At 39.8% G+C, this 26534-nt stretch overlaps 1 protein-coding gene across 1 annotated transcript in view; it reads left to right on the forward strand.

Annotated features, from left to right (window-relative positions):
* Positions 1-26534, forward strand: part of arhgef2a (Rho guanine nucleotide exchange factor (GEF) 2a) — a 61405-nt gene that overhangs the window by 12224 nt on the left and 22647 nt on the right. The window contains exons 4-16 of the mRNA XM_030147655.1: positions 1237-1300; positions 1452-1584; positions 5121-5227; positions 6389-6532; positions 6705-6955; positions 8446-8571; positions 11309-11426; positions 14813-14889; positions 15771-15942; positions 18370-18446; positions 18575-18747; positions 20530-20597; positions 22493-22681. Coding sequence (XP_030003515.1) covers positions 1237-1300; positions 1452-1584; positions 5121-5227; positions 6389-6532; positions 6705-6955; positions 8446-8571; positions 11309-11426; positions 14813-14889; positions 15771-15942; positions 18370-18446; positions 18575-18747; positions 20530-20597; positions 22493-22681 — 1699 coding nt within the window. The remainder of the gene's footprint in view (positions 1-1236; positions 1301-1451; positions 1585-5120; positions 5228-6388; positions 6533-6704; positions 6956-8445; positions 8572-11308; positions 11427-14812; positions 14890-15770; positions 15943-18369; positions 18447-18574; positions 18748-20529; positions 20598-22492; positions 22682-26534) is intronic.

Here is a 26534-nt window from a genome sequence, read left to right on the forward strand (position 1 = left end):
GAGATAAAACCTGGAATTTTATGAGAATAAAGTCGTAGTTATAAAAAAAAAATCCTCATAATTTAACAAAAATGTCATTTGTTTATGAGATTAAAGTCGTCATATTCCGACAATAAAACCATAATATTATCAGAATAATGTGTTAATTTAAACCAGGTGGTGTAAATCTGCTAATTTCCCAGAATGCAGTGGTGCCCTGCTGGTCCACAGCAGTAGTATCTGTGTTGGATAAAGGACTGGATCTGAACTAGACTCAGTAAATCTGCTCAGTCCCAGTAGATCATGTGTATATTCACTGGGGTCAGTCCACGCTGGACTGGAAATGACCTTTGGATCAGCTGGTTCTGGGCCCTAGTTTTGGACCCTTTGGATCAGCTGGTTCTGGGCCCTAGTTTTGGAGCCTTTGGATCAGCTGGTTCTGGGCCCTAGTTTTAGACCCTTTGGATCAGCTGGTTCTGGGTCCTAGTTTTAGACCCTTTGGATCAGCTGGTTCTGGGCCCTAGTTTTGGAGCCTTTGGATCAGCTGGTTCTGGGCCCTAGTTTTGGACCCTTTGGATCAGCTGGTTCTGGGTCCTAGTTTTAGACCCTTTGGATCAGCTGGTTCTGGGCCCTAGTTTTGGAGCCTTTGGATCAGCTGGTTCTGGGCCCTAGTTTTGGACCCTTTGGATCAGCTGGTTCTGGGCCCTAGTTTTGGAGCCTTTGGATCAGCTGGTTCTGGTCCTAGTTTTGGACCCTGGTTGTCAGTCCTGATGAAACCATGTATATTAGTTTCAGGTCCAAATAGCGCTGACCCCCTCCCCGCTGGATCAGGTCTGGATCCTCCATTCGTGTCCACATGTCAGTGTTCATGGACCACTTGTTCTTTGGTAGCTCGTACAGATCCATGTCCAGTCCAACTGTCCTTCATTTAATTTCAGATTTCACATTTTCCCTTTTCTCTGGCTGTGTTTACTGCTATACTCCGTCATGTTGAACAGGTTGGTTTAAGACACTCAGTCTGACTCAGAGGGGCGTGGCCTGGGGGGAAGTGACGTATGTGCAGACCCTCTATTTGGTACGAATTCAACCAATAGTTTTGCTGCTAAAGTGTTAATAAACAAACAAATAAAACGAACTAAAAACAATACCCCTTGCCTCCCCTTTGGGGGGTGAGGTCATAAATAATTAAATAACAGAGGCTCTAAATTCAGAAAACATTGTACTCAGGAGCTGATTTGTGACGTTTATTTTCCACAGCAGCAGAAGATGGCCCTAACACGGAACAACTCGGCCCTGCAGAATGTTACACTGCGCACAAAAAGTAAGACCTTTTTATTCACATAATTACTGTAGAGGGATGTTTTCTGTCTTTTCCAGTGTCTGCTGTGTGTCACCTATTTCTATTTAAGTGAGTCTTGTTATTTTGCACTAGAGCTTTATTTGTCCTGCTTAAACTTTTTTTTTAAACCTAGATCCAAGAATGCGTGAACGACCAAGTTCAGCCATATACCCTTCAGACACCCTACGACAGTCTTTGCTGGGATCTCGCCGTGGACGCTCTGGTCTATCCTTGTCCAAGAGCGTCTCTACCAACAACATTGCAGGGTGAGCCTTACTGTCCGTGAATGGCAGCAACAATGAAATGTAATGCACACTTAACATGAACATTGGCACAACATTTCCCTGAATACCATGTGTAAGAGTACAGTACCATTCATAGATATTCTGGGATGGACCTTTGGATTGATGAAGCTAAAAAACAGTTTCTTAACTTTCTGCTGTGACCTGAACTATAACAATGAATTAGGTATGTGCTTCCATCATCTTATATAGGTGTACAGTTGAATGTAGAAATGATAGTACCCCTCAAAAATAGCATAATTTGGTGGTTTTATGAACTGAAAGTCTCTTTTCCCATATTCTACAGACTCTGTAGATCAGGGGAGCCCACACTTTTTCAGCTACTTATAAACTGACCAAGTCAAAATGATCTACCTACTATAAAAATGCTAAACATATATTTATTGATAAATATATTGAGTATTCTTTCTGTATATAACACATTGACAAAATTGTTGGTACCCTTCCATTTAAGAAAAACCTGCAATACTCACTGAAATTGCCTGAAACAGAGAAAAATAATATTAAATAAAACAATTTCTGAAAACTAACCAATGAAAATCAGACATTTTTTTAAAAAAATTGTTGTTCAACAGGATAATTTAAAGAAAAAAAAAAGTAATTAATGAAACTGGCCTGTACAAAAATGATGGTACTCCAAGAAAAGATTGAAAATGACTTGACCGTATGGACATGTTAAACTAAAGTGTGTCTTCAAACTTGTAATCAGTCAATCTGCCTATCGGAAGGGTGAAAGTATTCCCTGTGCTGTTTGGTGTGTACCCCTCTGAACATGGACCAACCACAGTAAGCTAAGGACAGAGAAGTCTCAGGAGGTTAGAAAGAAAATTCTAGACCAGCATGTTAAAGTTAAAGGCTATCACACCATCTCCAAGCAGCTTGATGGTCCTGTGACTACAGTGGCACATATTAGTCAGATGTTTAAGGACTGTAACCAACCTCCCTGGACATGGCCGAACTAGGAAAATTGATAACAGCGTCTGTTGAGACCACCTTGCGAAAAACTATTTGCTCTATGGACAAACCCTGACAAAGCAGACTGGATCCCATTCAAGGTTGGAGAGCTGACATGCAAGATGGCATCATCACCACCCTTCTTCAGAGGTGGCGTGACATGCACAGTCATAGAGACTGGATCCGGCTCTGAAACTCCCACATTTTCAGCAGCCCGAGAGGCACTCCTGCAATCATTGATACTACCATGCCCAAAAGCACTCAGTCGGAGACAGAGCATGTCTCTAGACTGAGGAAAGAAACCTACTGGCTCAATGTTAAAGAACTTTTCTGGAAATTCACAGAAAAACTGAGCGCCGAGTCAGCGACAGCTTAACCCGTGTTTGCTCTCTGGAGCTGGCTACCAGAATCCAATCGTCCAGATAAGCCAAAATCTGAACACTCCTCTCCGGAGGGGAGCCAGCGCCACCTCGACACATTTGGTGAATGTGCGTGGGGCGAGAGATAAACCAAAGGGTAGCACCAGGTATTCGTAAGCAACGCCTTTGAACGCAGGAACTGCTTGAGATCTGGATGTATTGCGACGTCAAAATTAGCATCCTTGAGATCAATCCTTGCAAATCTCCCAGAGCGATAGCGTTCACTAGCTGCCTGAGCATTAACATTTTGAACTTGTAAGTTCATAGATATTTGTTTAATATTTGCAGGTCCAGGATAGGATGAAGCCCCCTCCCCCCTCTTTTTGGTACAACAAAGGAACGGTTGTACTTTCGGTTGTACCAACCATTCATCTCCGAATGGGGAACCACTTGTATCGCTTTCTTGTTCAGCAAAGTGTTTATTTCCTCCCTCAGCACCGCCACTGCTTCATCTCCGACAGCGATGTTTTTCCACGGAAAAAAAATAGGGTGGCCTGACTCGGAACTATAGCCGGTAACCCCTGGCAATGGTAGTCGCGACCCAAGGAGGAGGAGCGCCTCCGTCACCCTCTGCTGTGCAAGCAGGAAATGACACCACCTGTCCTGATTTATTCGACATGCATTTAGTTGAACAGAAAAAGCAGTTTTTCGTTTACAACATGGGAGAATTTACAACATGTGGACATTAATCAGAGGGATGAACATAACATGTGGTCACCTGAGAAGCATTAGCAAACCCAAACTGGGGGCTGAAACCTGAGGATGAAACACAGTGTTTGTGAATGTGCATGCATGGGGTTTGTGCTTTGGAGACTGTGGGGGACAAACAAAGCCTCTTTGGACGGGGTCCCACTGCAATGGACAGTGTCCTCTTGGGCGGCCTTAACTGAGGGGCAGTGGTGTCTCTGGGCTGCTGAGGCCCCTCTCCGTTCAGGCTGAGGGCTAGGAGGAATGAGGGTTCTCCCTACAATGCACTGAGTCTCTCTTCAGGCTTTACTGTAATGTCAAGGTTGTCAGATTCATATTGAAGAAAACCCACACATAAAAGTGCAGTTCATATTTGTGATGGAGTTGTCTTCTCACAGAGAAAATGTACACGACATAATCTGTGCATGATTTGACTTACACAAGAGTTTACCAGTGTATTTTTTATTTATGCACAACTATAGACATGCACACATTTTTAATGCTTGTGTGGTTTTTTGTCACCCACTGTCTCTTGGGTATACTTTATCTCGTTGCCAGTGATGCCAGTGTCTTTTCCACTCCTGTCTGATGCTGTTCTGTGGAGTTTCCTCCCTACTTTATTTTTCCAGTCCTTCTTTGGTTGCTTCAGTCTAGTCTGCAGCTCTTGTTGCACTTGTTTGATGATTTTTCAATCTCCATTTTTGAAAGCCAGTTTTTCTGGTTTAGGATTGCTTTAATTCCACTGGTGATCAAGGGTTTCTTCTTGGTAAACCAGCAAACAGTCTTCGAACACATAGTGGTGTCACTGCAGGAGTTGATGTAATTGGTAATACAATCAAATACAATCAAACATTCTGTCATTGTCCATACTGTTTCCTTCTATTTAAAGTAATACATTCCACTCAGTGCTCAGAGCAGTGTCTTAGAGCCTCAGTAGCCCCAGGTGTCCATTTCCTGACAGTTTGGGTAGTTGCAGGTTGTAGTACACAAGGTTTGTAACATGACTGTTGAAACACCAGGTTGTGGTTTGATCTGCCTAATGGTGGTAGAACAGTAGCTCTGTCAGCCTCTTTGCTAGCATACGGCAGATCAACGGTCTTATTTTCTCTGGTCGGATAGTTAACATACTGTGTATCCAGTCAGGTGGGAAGAGAGGGTGACATGATTGAAATCTCCAGAAATCACAATAAATGCATCAGGATACATCTTGCCAACCGTTTCATGGATAAAATCACATGCCACAGAAGCCACTGCACTGGGATGAATGTAAAAGACAATGAACACGAACAAAAACATAGCTACCACAGTGAGCGTACCCCTCAGAAAACCCAGTTGTGGTACCTGCAGATTTAGGCTGTGGTTCTGTTTAAGGTAGAATCCATGGGAGTAAACCCAGAGTCCCCCTGAAGTTCATGAAAATATATTTGTGTCATATTGCAGGACACTGAATGGTGAGTCTCCGCTGGGACTACGCAGGATTCTATCTCAGTCCACGGACTCTCTCAGCTTCAGGACCAGAGCCGTATCAATGGAGTCTCTCGATGATGGTACTGGATATTAAAGGAAATGTTACAGTAAAATTACTAAGGAACTGGTAAACTGCAATGATGGAGAGAGTAAGATGAGATTTCACTGTCTCAGATAAAAAACTCAGACAAGAAATGTGATTTATAAAAGTAATGAACTTCAGAATAACACGCCATCCTTATAAACTGTACTGATCCCCACGGAAATTAACTCATTCGCTCAAGAAAAAGACATAAAAAGAAAGAGCAGAATTAATGAACAAGCAATTAATCTAAATCCAGCCAGCCAGCCATTTTCTGAACTGTTTAGTCCTTAACTGAATATCACAGCTTAGTGTTACTTTCGTGAATAAGTTAGAACAGCACAGTCACTAACCAGGCTAATCTGATTTTAGTAAAAATATTTTTTCTCTGAACATATCAATATAAGTAGAACAAAAGTTTGATCACACACCTGATTCGTGGTGCTCTTTTCTCAGTCCAAATGTCACCACTTACTTTTACATCAACAAGAAGAATCAAGCATTATATACTACAGTGATATTCTAGTAGAATTAAGACTTGCATACCTGTATTATCTATCAATCGATCAAACAATTAATCAATCAAGCAATCAAATATTATCTATGTAGCACCACATCATCACAAAAGTTTTCTCATGACACTTTACATTTAGAGCTGGTCAAACCAGACTCTTTACTACATTTCAATTCACCCTTTTGTACTTCTTTTTTTTTCTTTGTAAATAAATTTTGACAATATTTTTAAAGCAGTCATGCTTTCTCCTGCCTTCCACTTCTGCCTCCTGATCATCTCCCTCATCTGTTCAACTCTGCTCATAACAGTTCTATAGGTGGAATGCACATCTAACTCCAGTAATGCAATGACAAGATTGTATCAACAAAATAAGACACACATGTTAATCATTGTGCAGTATGTTGAATGTAAATACAGCACATACATCTAGCACAGAGTACCAGGTCATATTTACTTGGGGGTTCAGTAGGAGGTGAATTCAACCCTTTATGAGGTCTTGTGAATTACAAATCTCATTTTTGTGTTGTGCACGTTCCTTTTTTTGAAGCTTGCCTAAATTTGTCTGTCCATAACTTATTTTACTAATTTGCTATAATTTGTCTGATAGAATGTGGTCTGATTTTTGGATATTCTTTCCTTGTTTAGGAGACATCTACTACTCTTCGGTGCTAGAAGACCTAGAACTGGAAGGCCAGGATTTTAAAGCTGACTCATGGAGCATGGCCGTGGACAGGAGTTACCTGCAGACACACCGCAAAAATATCATCAAGAGGCAGGATGTTATCTATGGTGACCAGAATAGTATCTATACACATATTAAATACCACTTACAGTTGGAGATGCTATTTATTATGGCTAACAGTTAAAATTTGATTTAGGGAAACTTTTCTAAACAGACTTTTCATTGCGTGCATAGCTCATGACATGTCAAACAGAGTGTGTGTTTATGAATACTTTTTAGAGCTGATCCAGACAGAGGTGCACCACATGCGAACACTACGCATCATGGAACGTGTGTTCCAGCAGGGCATGCTCGAAGAGATTCAGCTGGAACCCAGCGTAGTTCATACTATGCTTCCGTGCCTGGATGAGCTGTCCAGGATACATTCCCATTTCCTAGCACAACTTCTCATTCGGCGCAATGACAGCCTAGAAGTTGGATCCAGTTGCAACTTCACCATTCACCAGCTTGGGGACATTTTGCTACAACAGGTGAGTGGTCATATCTTACTTTCAAATCAAGACCCTGACATACCCATCAAATGAAAGCTTGACATGTATACCAGTAGTCCTGCACACAGGGACAAAAGAACAGGGGACAGAAAGCTGAAGTCTGAAACGAAAAGGCAAAAATGACAGAAACCAGCTGTCAGGAAAATATATGAGACTGAACTCATGATGGACCCTCTGGTTTTTCAGTCGTACCTCCAACTCATCTACTCATTTACCTTGCTGTGCAGTGAATTAACTTTTCTCATGAGACTGAGTGGCAGAAAAGTCTTGTATCTCCATTTCCTCGTTTCCTAGCCTGTAAAATAATATTAACTCTGCATTCCTGGTGAAGCTTCTTTAGCATGGCTAGAGTAGGGAGATGAATCCAAGATGTCCTTGTTGCAGCTTTCACAATTTATTGCGAGAATCCTATATCAGATAACATCCCTCTACCAAAACTCCAGAAACTGGTGTCCCTAGTTGTTAGATTTCAACAGACCGTTGCCCCCCCCCCCCCCCACACACACACACGCATACACACACATACACACACACACACACACACACACACACACACACACACACTGGCACACAAACACATTTTGTCAGTACCATGGGAAAAGACAAAAAGGTTCATTACAGAGATACCTCCTGTATGTCAGTAGGTGCAGATTACTAGGGATGGGAATTGAGAACCGGTTCTTTTAGAGAACCAGATCCCAGTAGCTCGATTCCTTGGAATCGTCTGCCTGCCTACTTAACAATTCTGCTTATCGATTCAGCCTTCGTTGCGCATGCGCGATGACGTCACATATACGCTGCATTGTTTTGGTCAGAACGTAGACAACATGGCGTTGAGGCAGAAACGGTCTAAACAGACGACACCAGGTCCACTGGAACACTGGCAAAGCTTCCATGTCTTCTAAAGGGTGGAATCCCTCCAATATCCTCACACATGTGTCCACAGTATGTGATTCATTTACAGGAATGTCACGTATTTGATACTCTACTTAGCAGCGCTTGTGAATGTAGCGGCAGAGTGAACGCCGGCCCCAGTTCCAGTTCCAGTGCGGGCAACAAACGTCGTACCCTCTCAATGGACTCTATTCACAGCTCCACTACTTCCTGAATGTCAGGTGTGTCCTTTATTTCCTGTCTTTCATTATTGGACACACTGATTAATCCAGGTGTGCCTGATTAATCAGTAGTCACAACAAAAAGTAGCAGACGCACCTGGATTAATCAGTGTGTCCAATAATGAAAGACAGGAAATAAAGGACCCACCTGAAGTTCAGGAAGTAGAGGGGCTGTGCACAGAGTCCAGTACAAGTTTCCAAAGGTAGGGGAAAGGAAATGAGGTGCACAACGGGCGATGGGCCGAGCAGAGTCAAACCGGTTCCACGTAGTGGAAATTCGGCAATAGAGGAATTAGTAACATGTCTTTAGTTTCACTTTCACTGAACACAAACTAATTGTGTTTTCTTCGTCAGTTCTCAGGCCAGTGTGCAGATGAGATGAGGAAAACCTACGCTGAGTTCTGTAGCCGCCATTTGAAGGCTGTCAAACTGTACAAGGAACTGCTGGCCAGAGACAAGAGGTTCCAGTGCTTCATACGGGTAAGGCAGAGTCTAGCAGAGGACACAACATTCAGTCACTATTGTTCTGAATCACATGAGTCCAGTGCAGAACAATTTTAGAATCAAACAGTTTTATCCATACATTTGCAAAAATACAACCAATATCCATTACTTGTTTAATGATTTCACTGCCACTGGATCATTGTCAGTCTAGTGAACTTAAACCTGATCTCATCCAGTACTGTGGGAAATGGTGAAGCCAGGCATGAGTCAGGATTACAGCAGAAGAAGAAACTGATGAGGAGAAAAGCCAAGCAGGCCCAAGTCCAAACAGCACCGTTTAGTTCCATACTATACTATACTACACTATAGTACTATACTATACTATACTACACTATAGTACTGTACTGTACTATACTATACTATACTGTACAATACTACTATAATATACACTATACTATACTACACTATAGTACTATACTATACTATACTATACTATACTATACTATACTATAGTACTGTACTGTACTGTACTATACTATACTATACAAGGGCCGTTCAATGAGTTCATGGCCTCACCCAGAACAGAACAACACAGACTGATAATTTATATTTTATTTTTCAACATAATCTCCATTTACAGCAATGCACTTGGTCCATCGATGTTCAAGCATCACTATCCCATCACCAAAGAATGTAACATCCTGTATTATAACAACCAGTATTTCTGGGTGAGGCCATGAACTTATTGAACAGCCCTCATACTATACTATACTATACTATAGTCCTACACTATACTATAGTCCCTATACTATACTATACACTATACTATACTATACTATACTATAGTACACTATAGTACTGTACTATACCATACTATACTACACTATAGTACTATGCTATACTATACTATAGTACTATAATATACACTATACTATACTATACTTTACTATACTAATATACCATAGTACTATACTATACACTATACTATACTATACTATAGTACTATACTATACTATGCTATACCATAGTACTATACTATACTATACTACACTACACTATACTACTATACTATACACTATATTATACTATACTATACACTATACTATACTATACACTATGCTATACTATACTATAGTACTATACTATGCTATACTATACTATACTATACTACAGTACTATAGTACAGCACTATACTATACTATACTATGCTATACACTATATTATACTATACTATAGTACTATACACTATGCTATACTATACTATACTATACTATACTCTATGCTATACACTATGCTATACTATACTATAGTACTATAGTATACACTATACTACTATACTATACTATACTATACTATACTATACTATACTATACTATACACTATATTATACTATGCTATACTATAGTACTATACACTATACTATACTATACTAACAGTACAGTTGTAGAATCAGGGCCAGGTTACATCTGACATAATTACCCTCACATAAGTGGAGGTGTATTTGACAAACTCACTACTAATTCTAATTTTAATCCATCAGAACCCAGAGCTGCTTTGTGACAGTTCCCCAATTAATTTTTCTGTATATTTATTTTTAATTTTTATTTTGTTTATTTATCAGGGACAGTACACATTAATGAACTTTAATTTAATTTCTTTCTTAATTTAACCTGTTTTAGGTGATTTATCACCATTTATTATAATATTGTCCTCTGTATTTTGCCATGTTTTCAGTGTAAATCATGCATTTTCCTGTATTTAATCTACTGATTATGCAGATGTTCATAAATCTTGAGGGTTGAGTTGAGGATTATTATATAAAATAACAGAGAAAACTGAAGGAAAAAGTGACTTTTTCAGCCATGATCTCAATAACTGTATGTAAAACAAGTGTCTCCATCCACTATCATTTATCCAACTCCATAGGTTTTTCTGGTGAATCAGTATTGTAGAAGATGACGGTGTTTCCATGTTCAGTATGGAGACTTTGAACATCCAAATGGTTCATATCTGATGACCATGAAAAGACTTTACCTAAGATTTTACCTAAATTATTTACATGTATTGATAGGTTGAGTAGTTCAGAGGATATTAGACATTTCAGATCAGTAGATGCTTGTGGTCACCAGTGGCTCTTTGGGTCTTTATGGGTTCAAACAACTCTTGAATCAGTGAATGGTTTGAGGGCACAGGCTTCAATTCAGTGTACTGATTCCCAAAAAGGTTTCAAGTAAAAATATATGGCCTATTAATCTGCCGTCTTTAGAACCACTTATGAACTTTGAAGAGGGTTGTGGTGACGTGCAGACAATTCTCAGTCAGTAAAGAACATGGCAGAGGTGGAGAGCCTTTGAACTAATCCCAGTAGTTTCCCTTTCCAGAGCTGAAATTATGTAATGTTGCAGACTTTTTTAAATGTGTCTTTTCCTTTGGAGCCGTAAAAGATAGGAATTATCTTTGAGTTGATCCACTGCTACTGTTTTTTTTGCACCGTAAATCAAAACCGTGACTGTGGGTGTTACTGCTGTTAAGCTGACTGTAGTGTTCTTTCCTTAATATCTACAGAAACAACACCAAAATATTTTGTAATGCCATGTTTCTCTATCTATCTATCTATCTATCTATCTATCTATCTATCTATCTATCTATCTATCTATCTATCTATCTATCTATCTATCTATCTATCTATCTATCTATCTATCTATCTATCTATCTATCTATCTATCTATCTATCTATCTATCTATCTATCTATCTCTGTCATTGCATGGACAGCGGGTGAGTCGTGGACCCTTGCTGCGTTGCCATGGTGTTCAGGAGTGCATACTGTTAGTGACTCAGAGGATCTTCAAGTACCCTGTCCTTATTCAGCGCATTCTGGACAACACCACTGGTGAATTACAACAGTCATTCACTTTTTTACACTGAAACTATGTCTAAAATTTGACACAAATTCCACCATTTTGAATTTACAGAACCATTTTTTCCCTCTTTTGGCCATTACCAACCATTGTCTGAGGAGCAACATAGTTGTATTCCTACCATGATCTAACAGTACGGTGTATTATATAGTACCCAGTTTCCTTGAAGTTTTTCAGGATTTAAAAGAGTGTTGGCTGGAACACAACTGCATGTCAATATTGAGTCAGTCATGTTGAGATTAATGGAACCAGTTCCGTTTTTGGCTGTCATAACCAGTTCCGTTTATGGAACCAGTTCCGTTTAAGGATGTCGGAACCGGTTCTGTTTAAGGAACCAGTTCCGTTTAAGTGTATCAGAACTGGTTCCATAAACAGAACCGGTTCCCTTTGAGGATCATGGAACTAGTTTGGTTTACAGAACTCAGAACCAAACCGTGCTCCGACCTCCAAGCCCTGCTTACCGCCCTCAATGCCCCTGCTCCTGTGGGGCATGGAGGCGCTCTAAACCGCAGTGAACCAGGAGACCAAGCCACCTCTCCACGGACCTTGGATCTAGTTCTGAGTAATGCCCTCCATCAGGTCGAGTCATAAATGAATACACATTTGCATTCCTCTGCTGTTTATGTTTTCTTTAACGTTGTCAAATGTCATTTTATTTTACTTCATTAATGCCAACCCCAACTCCCACATCACTGCGTCGTGCCCTGCAGGAAGCCGGGCTCCAGGCTCCAAACGCCGGCTCCTGTCGGGCTTGCACACCGTTGCACTAAGCCGCTGTGACCTGGTACACCAAGCTGCAGTTTGGACCTCCAAGCTCCAGGCTTTTCATCAGCTACCAGCTACGTTTAACTTAAATGGACCTCGGAAGACCAGTTCTATGCTGGTTCTGAATAAGCTTTCTCAGATCTGCTTATTCGGAACCGGTTCCGTGTACGGAACCAGTTCCGTTTAAGGATCTTGGAACCAGTTCCGTTTAAGGATCATGGAACCAGTTCCGTTTAAGGATCATGGAACCAGTGTCGTTTAAGGATCATGGAACTAGTTTCATTTACAGAACTCAGAACCAAGCCATGCTCCATGAACCAAGCCATGCTCCATCAAGCCCTCCAAGCCCTGCTTCTGTGGGGCATGGAGGTGCTCTACACCGCAGTGAACCGGGAGGTTAAGCTGCTCCTCCATGGACCTCGACTCTAGTTCCAAGTAATACTCTCCATCAGGTCCGAGCCATAAATTAATACACATTTGCACTCTTCTGCTGTTTATATTTTCTTTAATGCTGGCGAATGTTTTGTTTGACTTCATTAATGTCAACTCCAACCCCCACATCGCTGCGTCATGCCCTGCAGGAAGCCGTCCTACGGGCTCCAAATGCTGGCTCCTGTCGGTCTTGCAGACTGGTGCACTATGGCGCTGTGACCCGGGGTGCAGATCCAGGTCCGAGAACCGTTTTCATTTACAGAACTCGGAACCAAGCCGGACTTGAAACTCCACTTTGACCATGAAAAGATGACAAGCTGCATTTTACACCAATTATTTGCATGTATTGGTAGGATTAGTGGTTAAGAAGAAGAAGAAGAAGAAACAATTATATAATGTGATATAAGGAATGACTCATGCGCTGTCCATGGTGCTGAATCCAAAATCCTTAAACGGAACTGGTTCCTTAAATGGAACTGGTTCCAGATAAGCAGTTCTGAGAAAGCTTATTTGAAACCAGCACGGATCTGGTCTTCCAAGGTCTGTTTAAGTTAAACGTAGCTGGTAGCTGATGAAAAGCCTGGAGCTTGGAGGTCCGTACTGCGGCTTGGTGAAACGGGTCACAGCTGCTTAGTGCAATGGTCTGCAAGCCTGTTAACGGGAACCAGTTCTGTAAATGGAACTGGTTACAAGAACCGAAAATGGAACTGGTTCCATTAACAGAACCAGTTCCGTTTTCGGTTTTTGTAACCGGTTCCGTTTACAGAACCAACTTCACGCTCCCCTCATGGGAAAATGTAGATGAGTATAAATATCTTTTTTCATGGCTCTGGTCACATATTTTCCTTTTTTTTTTTTGAGTCAAAAATGGCTCTTTAGATCGTAAAGCTTGCAGCCTGCTCTAGAGGATAAAGCGATTCAAGAAGATGAATGAGTGAATACAACAGAAATCCTTTAAACATACCTTTCCTGTAAAATAGATCTTGTCCTTGTCCTTTCATCAAACAAACATATTTATGTTATTTATCTTATTTACCCAATGGCATGTCATCTCTTTCTCTATACACCCACCCCCAATAGAACTACAAGTCTGAAGATGCACAAAGTCAATCATCAGCCCATGGCCTACAGTGTCCCGGAGCCAATTGTGCTTATTGTGAACAACCTTATGTTTAGGCTTGGTATTCATTAAGAATAAACTGTCACCTGCGGAGAAGTCCAAAAACAGAACACCACCTTGTTTCTGATCATGCATTTCCACGTGATGTTCAAGTCCCCCAGTTGACCAATGGAGTTCCCAAGTAGTGTGCCATCAGCATTCCACCCAGAGACTACCAAGAAGATGAAATTCTGTCAAAGAGACATCAAAAACTTTAAGTCCACGATCCAAAACCAACAATCTGGTACAGTCTTAAAAAGAAACAATAAGTCCAGCAACATCAAAAGCCCTAGACGACTATGGAAGTTAACTAAAGTTTATGAACACAAAACTCTACTGTTTGTGTTGAAAGACCTTTTTCCAATGTCCAGCCAAGTCAAGAACACACTTGAAGGGGGTAGGTGTGTTATCATTAAAGTCAACAATCAAGAGATGTTGCAGTTGAATGTTATTCGTGGCGTGCACCCTGTTGTCAACCCTCAGTACATTCATGAAGGTCTCTGACTTTAGACACTCCTCAAGTGTCTTCTTGACTTGGTCAGACGTTGTAAAATGTTTTTTCTCATCATCCACTTGAGTTACCTTCTGACTTTTTCCACACCTTTTGTTTTTGAGTTGCTGAACTTGAGAATGTACCAAGTTGTTGATTTTGTCATTCCTAAAATTTTTGCATTTCATGAGTTTCTCACTCTGAGTTTTTTTTTTTTTTCAGCCAATTAACAGAACTTCTTCACTTGCACTGACTCTTCTTAGGAGCTTACATTGTGAATTCCAGTGAACATCTACCAAATACAAATTCAACATTTGGAATCAGCTCTAGATCTTTGATTTGCTTAATTTTACAAAGAATAATCAGGAAACAGGCTGCAGGTCAGTCAGTTGTTGTTGTTGCTCTGAAAATGAAGGAACTGTATTTAAAATGGTTCTTAAATGGGTGATGCAGAGATGAGTGATGTTCCAAAACTGACCTTTCCAGTAAGTTTTTTTTTTCCTCTCCAACAGATGATGAAGAAGAAGCCTCTTCTCTGGCCCAAGCTCTCTTGATGGTTAGAGATCTTCTCAGTTCAATAGACCAACAGGTACCAAGTTTATTACTGAGTATATAGTAATCTGGATATAAACTGAGACACTGTTTTCATGTGGCCTCTGTTTCCTGGATCACAGCCTACTTAACAGGAAGGCAGCTGACAGTTGATTGGATGGGGGAACTGTGTATCTGGGACAAAAGTGCTGTTACACAGAGCAAATATCTGTCTTTTTAACACATCCTCGTTTTATTTTGAATGCTTACATATTTTAGTTTAGGTTTTAGTTTAGGGTGAGCTTTTCTTGGTCTAGATAGAACCTTGCGGTCCTTTCCTGTGCAGATATAGAGTGATTTGTTGTTTTGAAACTGCTATTCCTGACTTAGCCAAGTCATTCACTAGTGTGTTGGCAGTTGTTTTGGTGTCTTCAGACACATCTTTCACTAGTTTTTTCTCCAGAGTCTTTGAATCCTCCCTACCTCAACGCGGCAAAGTGGTATTTATACAAGTGACCAAAAGGGTAGGGGAAACACACCCTAGAGTTAAAACACAAAGTATTCAATTCAAGGGTCGTAAGTATATCAAATGACACATGGAAAGGTTACAAGCATGGGTGAGGGGTGCTGGGACCCACGGGCCTACGTCAAGCTTGACTAAAATGCAGGTTCCCTCATCAAACGCCTGGATCAGTTGGAACAGACTTGAGCAAAAGGGGAGAGGTTTCTGAAGACCTGTACCAGGGGAAGTGAGCAGTGGGTCACTGTCAAAGATCTGGATCAGGAGAGTGTGATTGGATCAAAGTGTGCAGTGGATCCTTTGTCATTCATTCTCAACGTGCATGTAAATAGTTTAAGCTTAAAAGCATAGAGAGAAATGTATTAGCTCATTTAGGTCTCCTCCATTAGTTCCATTCTGAAATGTATGTTGTTTGGCAGATGGAAGATCTACAGAAGACAGAAAGGATGCAGGAGATTCAGTCAAAGATGGACCCGCGGGCCGAGGCCAGAGTAAGGGATGGTAGACAGTTTAGGCCAGGAGAGCTGCTCCGCCGAAGACTCATCCACGAAGGAACCCTGTTTTGGAAATCCCCAGGATCACGTCTCAAAGGTACAGAGGGCAGTGAAAACATTTCACTGAACTTACTGTATTATCTGAGTGCTGGGACAGCATCCTCCTTCTATAGACTTGTGTGTTTTTTTTAAGTTTTGCTTCATGCTATTATTTAGAATAAACCTTAAAAAAAGGAAAAAAGAAAAACTGAACTAGCACGGCTTCTGAAAAAAAATGGCACTGCCAAACCTTTTGGTCACAACTATATTTTTAGTGCTGATATGTAATATTTTTAAAGGAGAAAGAGATTGTATTTCAACAGAAAAAACCTTTTGATGGAAGCTTTTAAGCTCTTGATAGCTGCTTGGTTTAGAACTTGTTCGCTGCTTCTGTTGAAACCAGTTTATCCTGTTGATAACTTCAGATTTACAAACTGAATTTACTATGACCTGGCACCACCTACAAGTTATTAGAGACATGAAACGTGGCAACATAACTAAAAATTACGTGCAAGTGCTTGGCCCTAACTCTTACTGTTTGTCAAATCATCAGTTTGGAAGACAACTTAGAGCTGTATTTGGAAATGGATCTTCTAAAGCATTTTGAACTCAAGCCATAGTTAGCAATATAAATGTGTAATCGATAATCCAGTGAACAGCATTTCATCAGATTTGGTAGACATGATATCAATCAATCAGTCAGTCAATCAGTGGATTTGATTGATTGTTTATTTCAATTATGAACATTTAAAACAAAAAAAAAAACCAAAACAATAAAAATCATTATAAAAAAGAAAACATATTCAAAAAGAGAAAGATGAAAGATGAAAAAGATGAAATTCAACTTATATACTCCTGCCCCCTTATACTATCTTTTTACTGATCATAAATTCTCATGTCAGCTCCCATAAGTAAGCTTAACAAATCTTATACATATCAAAATAAATTCTGACTAAGCCTGCACCAAACCCAAAAATGCTATACATATCAAAAGTAAACGCTGTCCATTTCATGACAGTGTTATATGTCAAAACTATTAATAATAAATCAAATCAAATCAAACCAAATAAAATAAAATAAAATAAAATATATAGTGCCATATCATAAGAAAGTTTATCTCATGACACTACATTTAGAGTTGGTCTGAACCAGACTCTTAAGAAGCCAAGTGTATGGGAGCAAGTGTTGATTAAGCTGAGGTACCAGTGTTTTTTTGTTGCAAAGGTCAGTCATCACATCATTATCTGCTGTCTTATGTTTATGTTTGCTCACTTTGAACTTCCTAAGGTCAATAAAAGGGAAGGAGGCCATATTTCAGAGGTAAAAAAAGAAAAAAAAAAAGAATTAGGAATGTTGCAAAAACATTAAGGTCAAGGTCTAGTTTATTTCTGTGGCACTTTTACAACAACATAAAGTGCCCCAAGTACTGTACAAAGATAGGGTAAAAATACAAGATATGATAAAACTAGACCAAATATATAAAAGATACACTAAAACTGATAAAAACAGATACACACTAATAGGATAAATAGTATCTAAAAACACAACCAGAAGACAAAACAAATAAAAATCACACACTTTCATTAAAGCCAGTGCAAACAGGTGCGTCTTTAAAAGAGAATTAAAGGCTCAATGGAAGGTGCACATGTGACATGTTAGGGCAGAGTGTTCCACAGCCTTGGACCTGAACAGAAAAAGCTCTGTCACATTTTGTCTTCAGCCAGGTTTTTGGTATATCTAAAATTAGGCGATTTGAGGATCCTGTTTCTTCGGACGGAATGCACACAGTTAAAAGCTCTGAAAGGCATGGGGGGTGCCAAACCATTTAGGCACCTAAAACCATACAATAAAATATTTTTCCCAATACTGTGTGAAGTGCACAGCATTGTGCACAAACACAATGTTGTTGGCTACGTCTCACACAAGCTTACTTAGCTGTAGGTCTCCAGCGAAGCATTGGATCCACAGTTAAGTTTCAACCAACTGCTCTGCACTTGGTCCATGTGGTAGTAGTTTGTTTTTAACAAAATAAATGCAAAAATAATAAAGCACACATACAGGTGGTGATGCTGAATCTGAGTTTGTCGTGTTTTGAAAATCCAGTGGTGAACTGTGCCTGCTTCAAGAAACGTTAAGTGAACACAGTAAAATATTGGGGTTGTACTGCCAAGAAAAAGACGTAAAATACATTTTAACAAATGACTCGAATGTGCTTTCATTAGGAAGCCCACCCAAAGGACATTTGTGCTTATATGGAATACTTTTTTGAAATTTGTCTGATTTAATTTAATTGGCACTGTATCACTGAGGAGAAACTCAAGATCAGGCTATTCATAGGTGTATTTAAGGTTTAAAATTAAAGGTGTCCACATATGTGCATGAAAAACAAACTGCATTTCGTTGAGTGGTCATACTGTGTCTATACCTATCTGTGCTGTATCCATCTGGATCTATATTTGATCTCTGATTGTGTATCTGTCTTCAGATGTACAGGTCTTACTGATGACAGACATCCTGGTGTTTCTACAGGAGAAAGACCAGAGGTACATCTTTGCATCCTTGGTAAGAACATATGCTCACTCACTCACAGACAAACATACTGCTCACTAAAATGGGCTTTTTTAAAATTCATGTTGTATCTGGACTTTCTCAGCTCTATTACTTTCCTGTGTCTCTGCTGTTTGATCCAGGAGAAACCCCCAGTACTGTCCCTTCAGAACTTGATAGTGAGGGATATAGCCAATCAGGAGCGGGGCATGTTCCTCATCAGTGACTCCTCTCCTCCTGAGATGTATGAGCTCCATGCTGCTTCAAAGGAAGAGAAGAAAACTTGGATGTGCCACATTCAGCACACTGTCAGCAAGTAAGCAAAAGCACCCATGCAACCATTTATTTCAGTCTCATTTTATACTTCCAGTGAAATCACAGCATCTAGTTATCCAGGGTAAGAGAAAAAAAAGCTTTTACACAGCACTTCTGTTACAAGAATATTTTGCCTTTATTCCGGAACGACGTCTGTGTAAATGAAATGGTGGGATGATTTGGTCCCATCTTTATTGTGGTTCTGTAGGCAGTAACAGAGCCGTGATAAAGGTGGAATCATGATTCCAGAACACTATGTAAAAGGGATACCTCTTGTTCCACAACCAAGGTGTGACGTTTTGATGACGGCGACCCCTGTGCCTGAGACAGTGGGCGCATATGGAGGCACTGGCATGGACTCTGCAGCAGCCACCCCAGGTGCTGTGGCTTTGTGCCACTGGTGCTGTGACTACATACTATTTTCACCCGTGGCATGTAGCTGTGGCACCTAGGGCGGCTGCCGCAGAATCCACGCCAGTGTCTCCATATGCACAGTGAACGCTGCGCTGTGTCACCGTCCCTTTGGTTCCAGAACGCAGGTCTGCTGGGTAAAAGTCCAGCCTGTCTCACCTCTGCTACTCCTTTGGCTTGGCTGTGGAATCAGACTATGGTGGAAAAAAGGTGGGATCACCATCTTACCTTTTTTCTGGGATCTCTGTGTAAAAGTGTTTAAAGTGAGGTCTGACCATGGCCCTAGGTCTGACCAGGACACACACTGGTTTTATTTCTCCCTGGTGACACGGATAAACCAGCTGCTAGTGTAAGGGAACCACTATATCTTTAGGACATTAACTGAAAAGTCAGTTTGTCGACGCGTCAACGTCTGTGGCACAAGTTCACGTTACTTTGGAGGGTTCGACTAGTTGTGTGTTATTCTCTCTCTCCTTCCATCACCCGACAGCGTGTGAGCCTTCATTCAGCGCATGTCGATACTCTCATGTTTCTACATGAAAACATGGAGCGCAGTGAGTGGTAGTGGTGTGGATCAGCAGACCCGGGTTGGGTTGGTGCGGGTCCAAAAAATGTCACTTTATTTGCGGGGCGCGTCAAAAAATTCTACAAAGCGGGTTAAAAAAAAAGAAAAAAAAAACACCTGCGCATCACTAGCACAAGGCCAAGACTGAAGGAAGAAGACGACTCAGAGTAGGAACTAAACTGACTGTGGTCTATTTAAACTCTGGTCTCAGTCATGTTCTGGGAACCATGGAAGCACCACCAAGACTGAAGAATACTGTGGACAGACAGTGGGTTTGGATTATTCTGTTCAGTTGGTTCATGAAGACAGTACACTCTGTTCTCTAACATGCTGTGTGTCTTCTCTGCTGCTGTCTGAACCTTTAACCACGTTATGCTGTTCACTTAAATTTAAAAGAAAATTCCAGGTGTTAACCTGTGTTTTGTTTTGGTTAAATGTCTGTGAAGGACTGTAGATGCTTGTGTCCTACAGGTTTTTTATTCTGCTCTTTCCTGTTCATTGTTCATGTTCCTGTGAACGTTAGTACTAGTTGCTCATTGTTGACCAGCTGTGTGTCTGTGTTGTTCCTCCGCTGTCAGTGTGATGACATCATCATACGATAAGTCGACTCAACTTCGACTTTATGACAAATAAGTTGATCTGAAAAAATCTGGAGTCACTAATATATATATATATATATATATATATATATATATATATATATATATATATATATATATATATATATATATATATGTGTGTGTGTGTGTGTGTGTGTATATGTGTGTATATGTGTGTGATTTTAATGTGTTGTATACCTTTCTGTAGGTGCCCTTCAAGAGAGGAGTTCCCCCTCATAGAGACCGAACACAAAGCCCATCTAAGAAGACTCAAAGGTCAGAAAACTTGTCATTTACACTTTTTCCATAACATTATTTTATCTTTTCTGTTCCAATTAATTTGAATACATTTTTCTAATGTAGGCTGAGAAATGACAATATTTGGAAACTCTCCAAAAACAAGTGGTTCCAGGCACAACAAACCCCGCCCCTTGCATGTATTGTAGCTTATTTTGGCATTGATCCAGTCTTTCAGCAGTAATCAATATTTGTTAAATATAAAAATTATATTTGTGCCAAGTTTGAAGTAAATTGAAACAAAATTGATATTTTACAGACATTTGAAATTTCGCCCATTGTAAGTAAATGAAAAAAAGAAAGTTTTACAAAAAATTTCAAAAACAAGCTATCACTTAGATATTTTGCAGAGTGGTGTCTAAAATGTATCTCTATATCTCTGCTCTGTTTTAAGTAAATTGAGTTAAAATTGATGTTTTTATAGCGATTTCACATTTTAGACCCTTTGATTTCAAATGTGCTCCTGATAATGAAGTGTTGTTTAATTACTGTTATTTAACAACACTATTAAGTATTATATGTAGGAGGTGCCATCATTAGCTTGTCTATAAATTCTAATCTGAATAGTCTGAATATGTTTTCCACACTGTGGGCAGTCTGTCCACATTTGCAGATTTGTTTGTTTGTGGCTCCAGAATGAAGCCACCATGTCCAGCTCTCAGTCTTGGACCCCTTTACTCAGATCTAGACTGAAATTTCAACATTGCTGTGTCCAGTCTGTCATGTGTACAAACCAAAGGAGGAGGACCTCTTTGCACATTTCTGTTTGTGGCCCATATATTTTGGTTCAATAGTTAATCTGAACCAACTCGATATTCTTTGATCCCTACTCTTCGTGTCTTCAAAAAAATGACCTGATTCTATGGCGTGGGTCTATTATCAATGCCTATCTCATTTTGAAAGGTTTTACACTCAGTTAGAGTTGAGGGTTTAGGTCAACTTCAACTCCGTCATATTCATAGTCAGTCACTGCACATGTAAATAGATTAAACAGTTTATTGGAAACTTGGTAGGATGACAGGGTGTTGATGTATCAGCTGTTGATATTTACTGTAGTACAACTGTATTTTTGGTTAATTCTCCTCTAGGCATGTAATGATTACCAGTATAATGATAAACTGAGGTAAAATTGCTGCTGGTTAGTATTACCATTTAAATTCTAATTATCATGATAACTGTGTTTGATGACCACACTTTTAGAGGAAAAAACCCTATGTACAGATCTGCTTTTATGTCAAATATTTGAGTATAGTTTTAATTTATTACAATTTTAATTGTATATGCCTAATATTTGGAACCAATATTCACTTTTAAAGTTTTTTTGAAAAGGTTCGTTAAACTTCTTTGTGTCATTTATGCAATAAATTATATACATTTTTCAAATTGGATTTTTTGTGTGTGTGTGTTTTCTGGCCTTTTATGTTTTAATAGTAGGTTAAAGTGAAAAAAATAATAGACAGATGATATAGATGAACTTTAAAGTGAAAAAAATAATAGACAGATGATATAGATGAAGTTGTGCTGAAAAAACAGATCCCAAACATGGGTATAGTAAACATTTGTTTATATAGTATATAAAGGCAAAACCAAAAGGACTGAAAAACAGACAAAACAGACTCAGACCACTAAGGGTTAATATTGGAATGTTTCTGCAACAGAAGGGACATTGTGCCAGTTATTTCATTTTGTTTATTTATTTATTAAAATACGACTTGGTTTAATTATTTCAGTGTGTGTATTAGTACTTTTTGAACATTTTGAGCACAATTTCAACAATACCACGATAATAATGATAACTGTGATAATTTTGGTCACAACAACCATGATATGAAATTTTCATATTGTTACATCCCTGTTCTCCTCATTTACCACAGCTGACCTCCAGCAAAAGGACAAGGAGATGCTGGAGCTCCTGCAGGAGAGGGTCACTCTGTTTTGTGAGCTGGCAGAGCTGAGCTGTGGTCAGGGGGGGCTGCAGCTCACCAACACCCGATACCTGTTCAGAGCAGACACACCACAAGCTCCACGGGCTGAGAAACTCCTACTGGATGCTACATCTGAGGGTAAAACACCAAATATTAGTTATTTTGCACATAGGACGAGATTCAAATATACACTACCTGACCAAAAGAAGTCCCCACCTAGATTTAACTAAGCAGACAGGTAAATACCTCCAATTGGATAATTATTGCATAAATGATTATGTGTCAGCTGCTAACAAGTTATTTAAACCTGATGCAGACACATCCTGTGTATGGGCAAGAATCTGGTGATACGATACAAATCACAATACTAGGATGACGATATATCATGATACTGTTAAAATTATTTTAAAATAATAATAATTTAAGATAATTTTTTGTTTGTTTCTTTAAAAAATAAATAAATAAATAAGTGTATATATATATATATATATATATATATATATATATATATATATATATATATATATATATATATATATATATATAATTTCCTTGAAGAATTGAATTACACCCGAAATCTGCACAAATACTAAACACATTTTTATTTGATCAGAACAGGATCTAATGTTCTATCACAAAATGTTCTTGTGTTCAAACTGAAATTCTGTTTTACAGACATTCCAGTTTCAGATCCTGTTCAAATGTTCAGATTCTGTTAGTTCAGAACTAACATCAGAACAGGATTTGAGTTCAATCCAAACAAAGGAACGAATATTATTTAATAAAAGAATGATAAATAAGAATAAATAAAATATAAACAAAACAGAAAAAACAAAAATGAACCTCCACAATATCTGCATTTGAATAAATACCTAAAAATATCCATTCAGTACTTTTTAATATCAATACAGTATTGTGAAATGAAATATTGCGATATATTGCAGAACCGATATTTTCTTACACTCCTAATCCTGTGGTCATGAAAAAGACGATCTGTTTTAGAAGGGTTAAATTATTGGCATGAAAGCAAAGAAAACATCTAAGGAGATTGGTGACGCTACTAACATTGGTCTTAGAACTGTCCAAGGTATCATTAAAACCTGGAAGGATAGTGAGGAGCCATTATCTTCGAGGAGGAAATGTGGGCGGAAAAAAATCTTAAATGATGGCGATTGCAGATCACTTCGACATTTGGTGAAATCAGATCATAAAAAACAGTAAACATGGTTCTGTTTAACAGTGAAAGGAAGTGTTTCCACACCCACAGTGCAAAGGGTCCACAGAGTCCAGACCTGAACCACAGAGTCCAGACCTGAACCACAGAGTCCAGACCTGAACCACAGAGTCCAGACCTGAACAGCAGAGTCCAGACCTGAACCACAGAGTCCAGACCTGATCCCCAGAGTCCAGACCTGAACTGCAGAGTCCAGACCTGAACCGCAGAGTCCAGACCTGAACCACTGAGTCCAGATCTGAACAGCAGAGTCCAGACCTGAACCACTGAGTCCAGATCTGAACAGCAGAGTCCAGACCTGAACCACAGAGTCCAGACCTGAATCCTGTTGAGAACCTTTGGGATGTGCTGCAGACTTTTCGCAGTTGTCTGACTCTCCCACCATCACTACAAGATCTTGGTGAAAAATTAAAGCAGCTCTGGACAAAAATAAAAGTTGTGACATTGCAGAATTGACTGAAATGATGCCACAGCGAGTGCATGATGTAATGACAGCTAAAGGCAGCCCAAGCAAACATGAGAATGTGTGATGATACAGTTTATTTTGAAGTAGAGGGGATGTAAAAAAAATAGTAATTGGCAGAGGGGGAGTTTATGTAGTCTGGATATTTTCGGCTGCTGAGGAGTGGAGCATAGAATAGATGCTCCTGTACTTCTTGACAGAAGGGAGAGTGACGTGGGGGAGGTGTGGATGGATTCCTGCACAACGCCAAAGGCTGAAGTGTGCAGCCAGACAGCAGCTCTGAGGCACGAAAACATACAATTCAAAAGGATTTGCTGAGCCAAGACTGTTCTCAGTACTGCACCATGAGCGCTGACCACCCACCAAGGTCTGGACTTTATAAATCAACTGCACATTTTTAGTTTAAACAATGACACTCTCACCTAAAAAAAATAATTGTAAAACAGCTTTTCATTACTGTAGCCACTAGTTAGTGCTAATAGGAGCTGCTGGCAGGACTGCACATTTCTGAATGTGTTGAGCAGATTTTCAACAAAGACCTAACTTGGTTAATCAAACACATGAACGTATAGAGGGTCTGCACATACGTCACTTCCCCTCCAGGCCACGCCCCTCTGAGTCAGACTGAGTGTCTTAAACCAACCTGTTCAACATGACGGAGTATAGCAGTAAACACAGCCAGAGCAAAGGACCATGGGAAATCTGAAATGAAATGAAGGACAGTTGGACTGGACATGGATCTGTACGAGCTACCAAAGAACAAGTGGTCCATGAACACTGACATGTGGACACACATGGAGGATCCAGACCTGATCCAGGGGGGAGGGGATCAGCGCTATTTGGACCTGAAACTAATATACATGGTTTCATCAGGACTGACAACCAGGGTCCAAAACTAGGACCAGAACCAGCTGATCCAAAGGGTCCAAAACTAGGGCCCAGAACCAGCTGATCCAAAGGCTCCAAAACTAGGGCTCAGAACCAGCTGATCCAAAGGGTCCAAAACTAGGACCAGAACCAGCTGATCCAAAGGGTCCAAAACTAGGGCCCAGAACCAGCTGATCCAAAGGGTCCAAAACTAGGACCAGAACCAGCTGATCCAAAGGGTCCAAAACTAGGACCAGAACCAGCTGATCCAAAGGTCATTTCCAGTCCAGCGTGGACTGACCCCAGTGAATATACACATGATCTACTGGGACTGAGCAGATTTACTGAGTCTAGTTCAGATCCAGTCCTTTATCCAACACAGATACTACTGCTGTGGACCAGCAGGGCACCACTGGATTCTGGGAAATTAGCAGATTTACACCACCTGGTTTAAATTAACACATTATTCTGATAATATTATGGTTTTATTGTCGGAATATGACGACTTTAATCTCATAAACAAATGACATTTTGTTAAATTATGAGGGTTTTTTTTTTATAACTACAATTTTATTCTCATAACATTGTGATTCTTTTTATATTCGACTTTATTCTCATAAAATTCCAGGTTTTATCTCCATATTTTCTGACTTTCTTCTGGTAGTGCCCAGTGTTTTTCTTTTCTTCTGTGGTCCTAATACTCCATCGTAGCTTTATTCTCCAGTTCCCTGTATTTGTAAAACTAGGTTGTCCTCAGTTTCAGTTCGTTTACTAATCATGTAGGAGCACAAGGTTCACAATCACAAAATGAGACAAAAACCATGAAAGATCTGATCATGAAACCAAGAGCTGCACTAAGAAGGAACGTTAGCCAAAACAACAGGTCATTTCAGGTCTGATTGGACCCAAAAATACAGCAGAAATGAATGTTAGCTGACACCAAACAGGATCCACAGATCTAGGTTTGGTTTCCTGGGTTTGTGGATCCATCTGCTTCTCTTTTCTTTGTCTTTGGGTGTCTGTAAAACGATAGCTCCCACTGCTTTAAGAACCTGAAAATACAATCAGTCTCACAACAGCTCTGCCCCATTTTTTTATTCAGTATTGTTCTACAGTTCAGACAGTATTAAAGCCAACACTGTCACTCATCTCCCTCTTTCTGACACTCAGTGGGCGGAACCGCAGTGACTTCCACTAGCGGTGACATCACATGCAGACCCTCTATACAGTGACTTAATGTGAGTCTGTGGTAGCTCTCAGCTGGTGGACAAACAAAAATAAGTAAACACTAACACCGCTGGAAAAGGGGTATGTGATGTGAAACCTAGTTTACTTTACATGTTTCATTCAGAGGATTAAAATGTGCTTATTGAAGCAGTTCTGTTGAATGGAAGGACACAGCTGTGGTGAGGTCATTATGAGAAAGG

The sequence above is a fragment of the Sphaeramia orbicularis genome, chromosome 11 (assembly GCF_902148855.1).
Source record: "Sphaeramia orbicularis chromosome 11, fSphaOr1.1, whole genome shotgun sequence".
NCBI classification, from domain to species: domain Eukaryota; kingdom Metazoa; phylum Chordata; class Actinopteri; order Kurtiformes; family Apogonidae; genus Sphaeramia; species Sphaeramia orbicularis.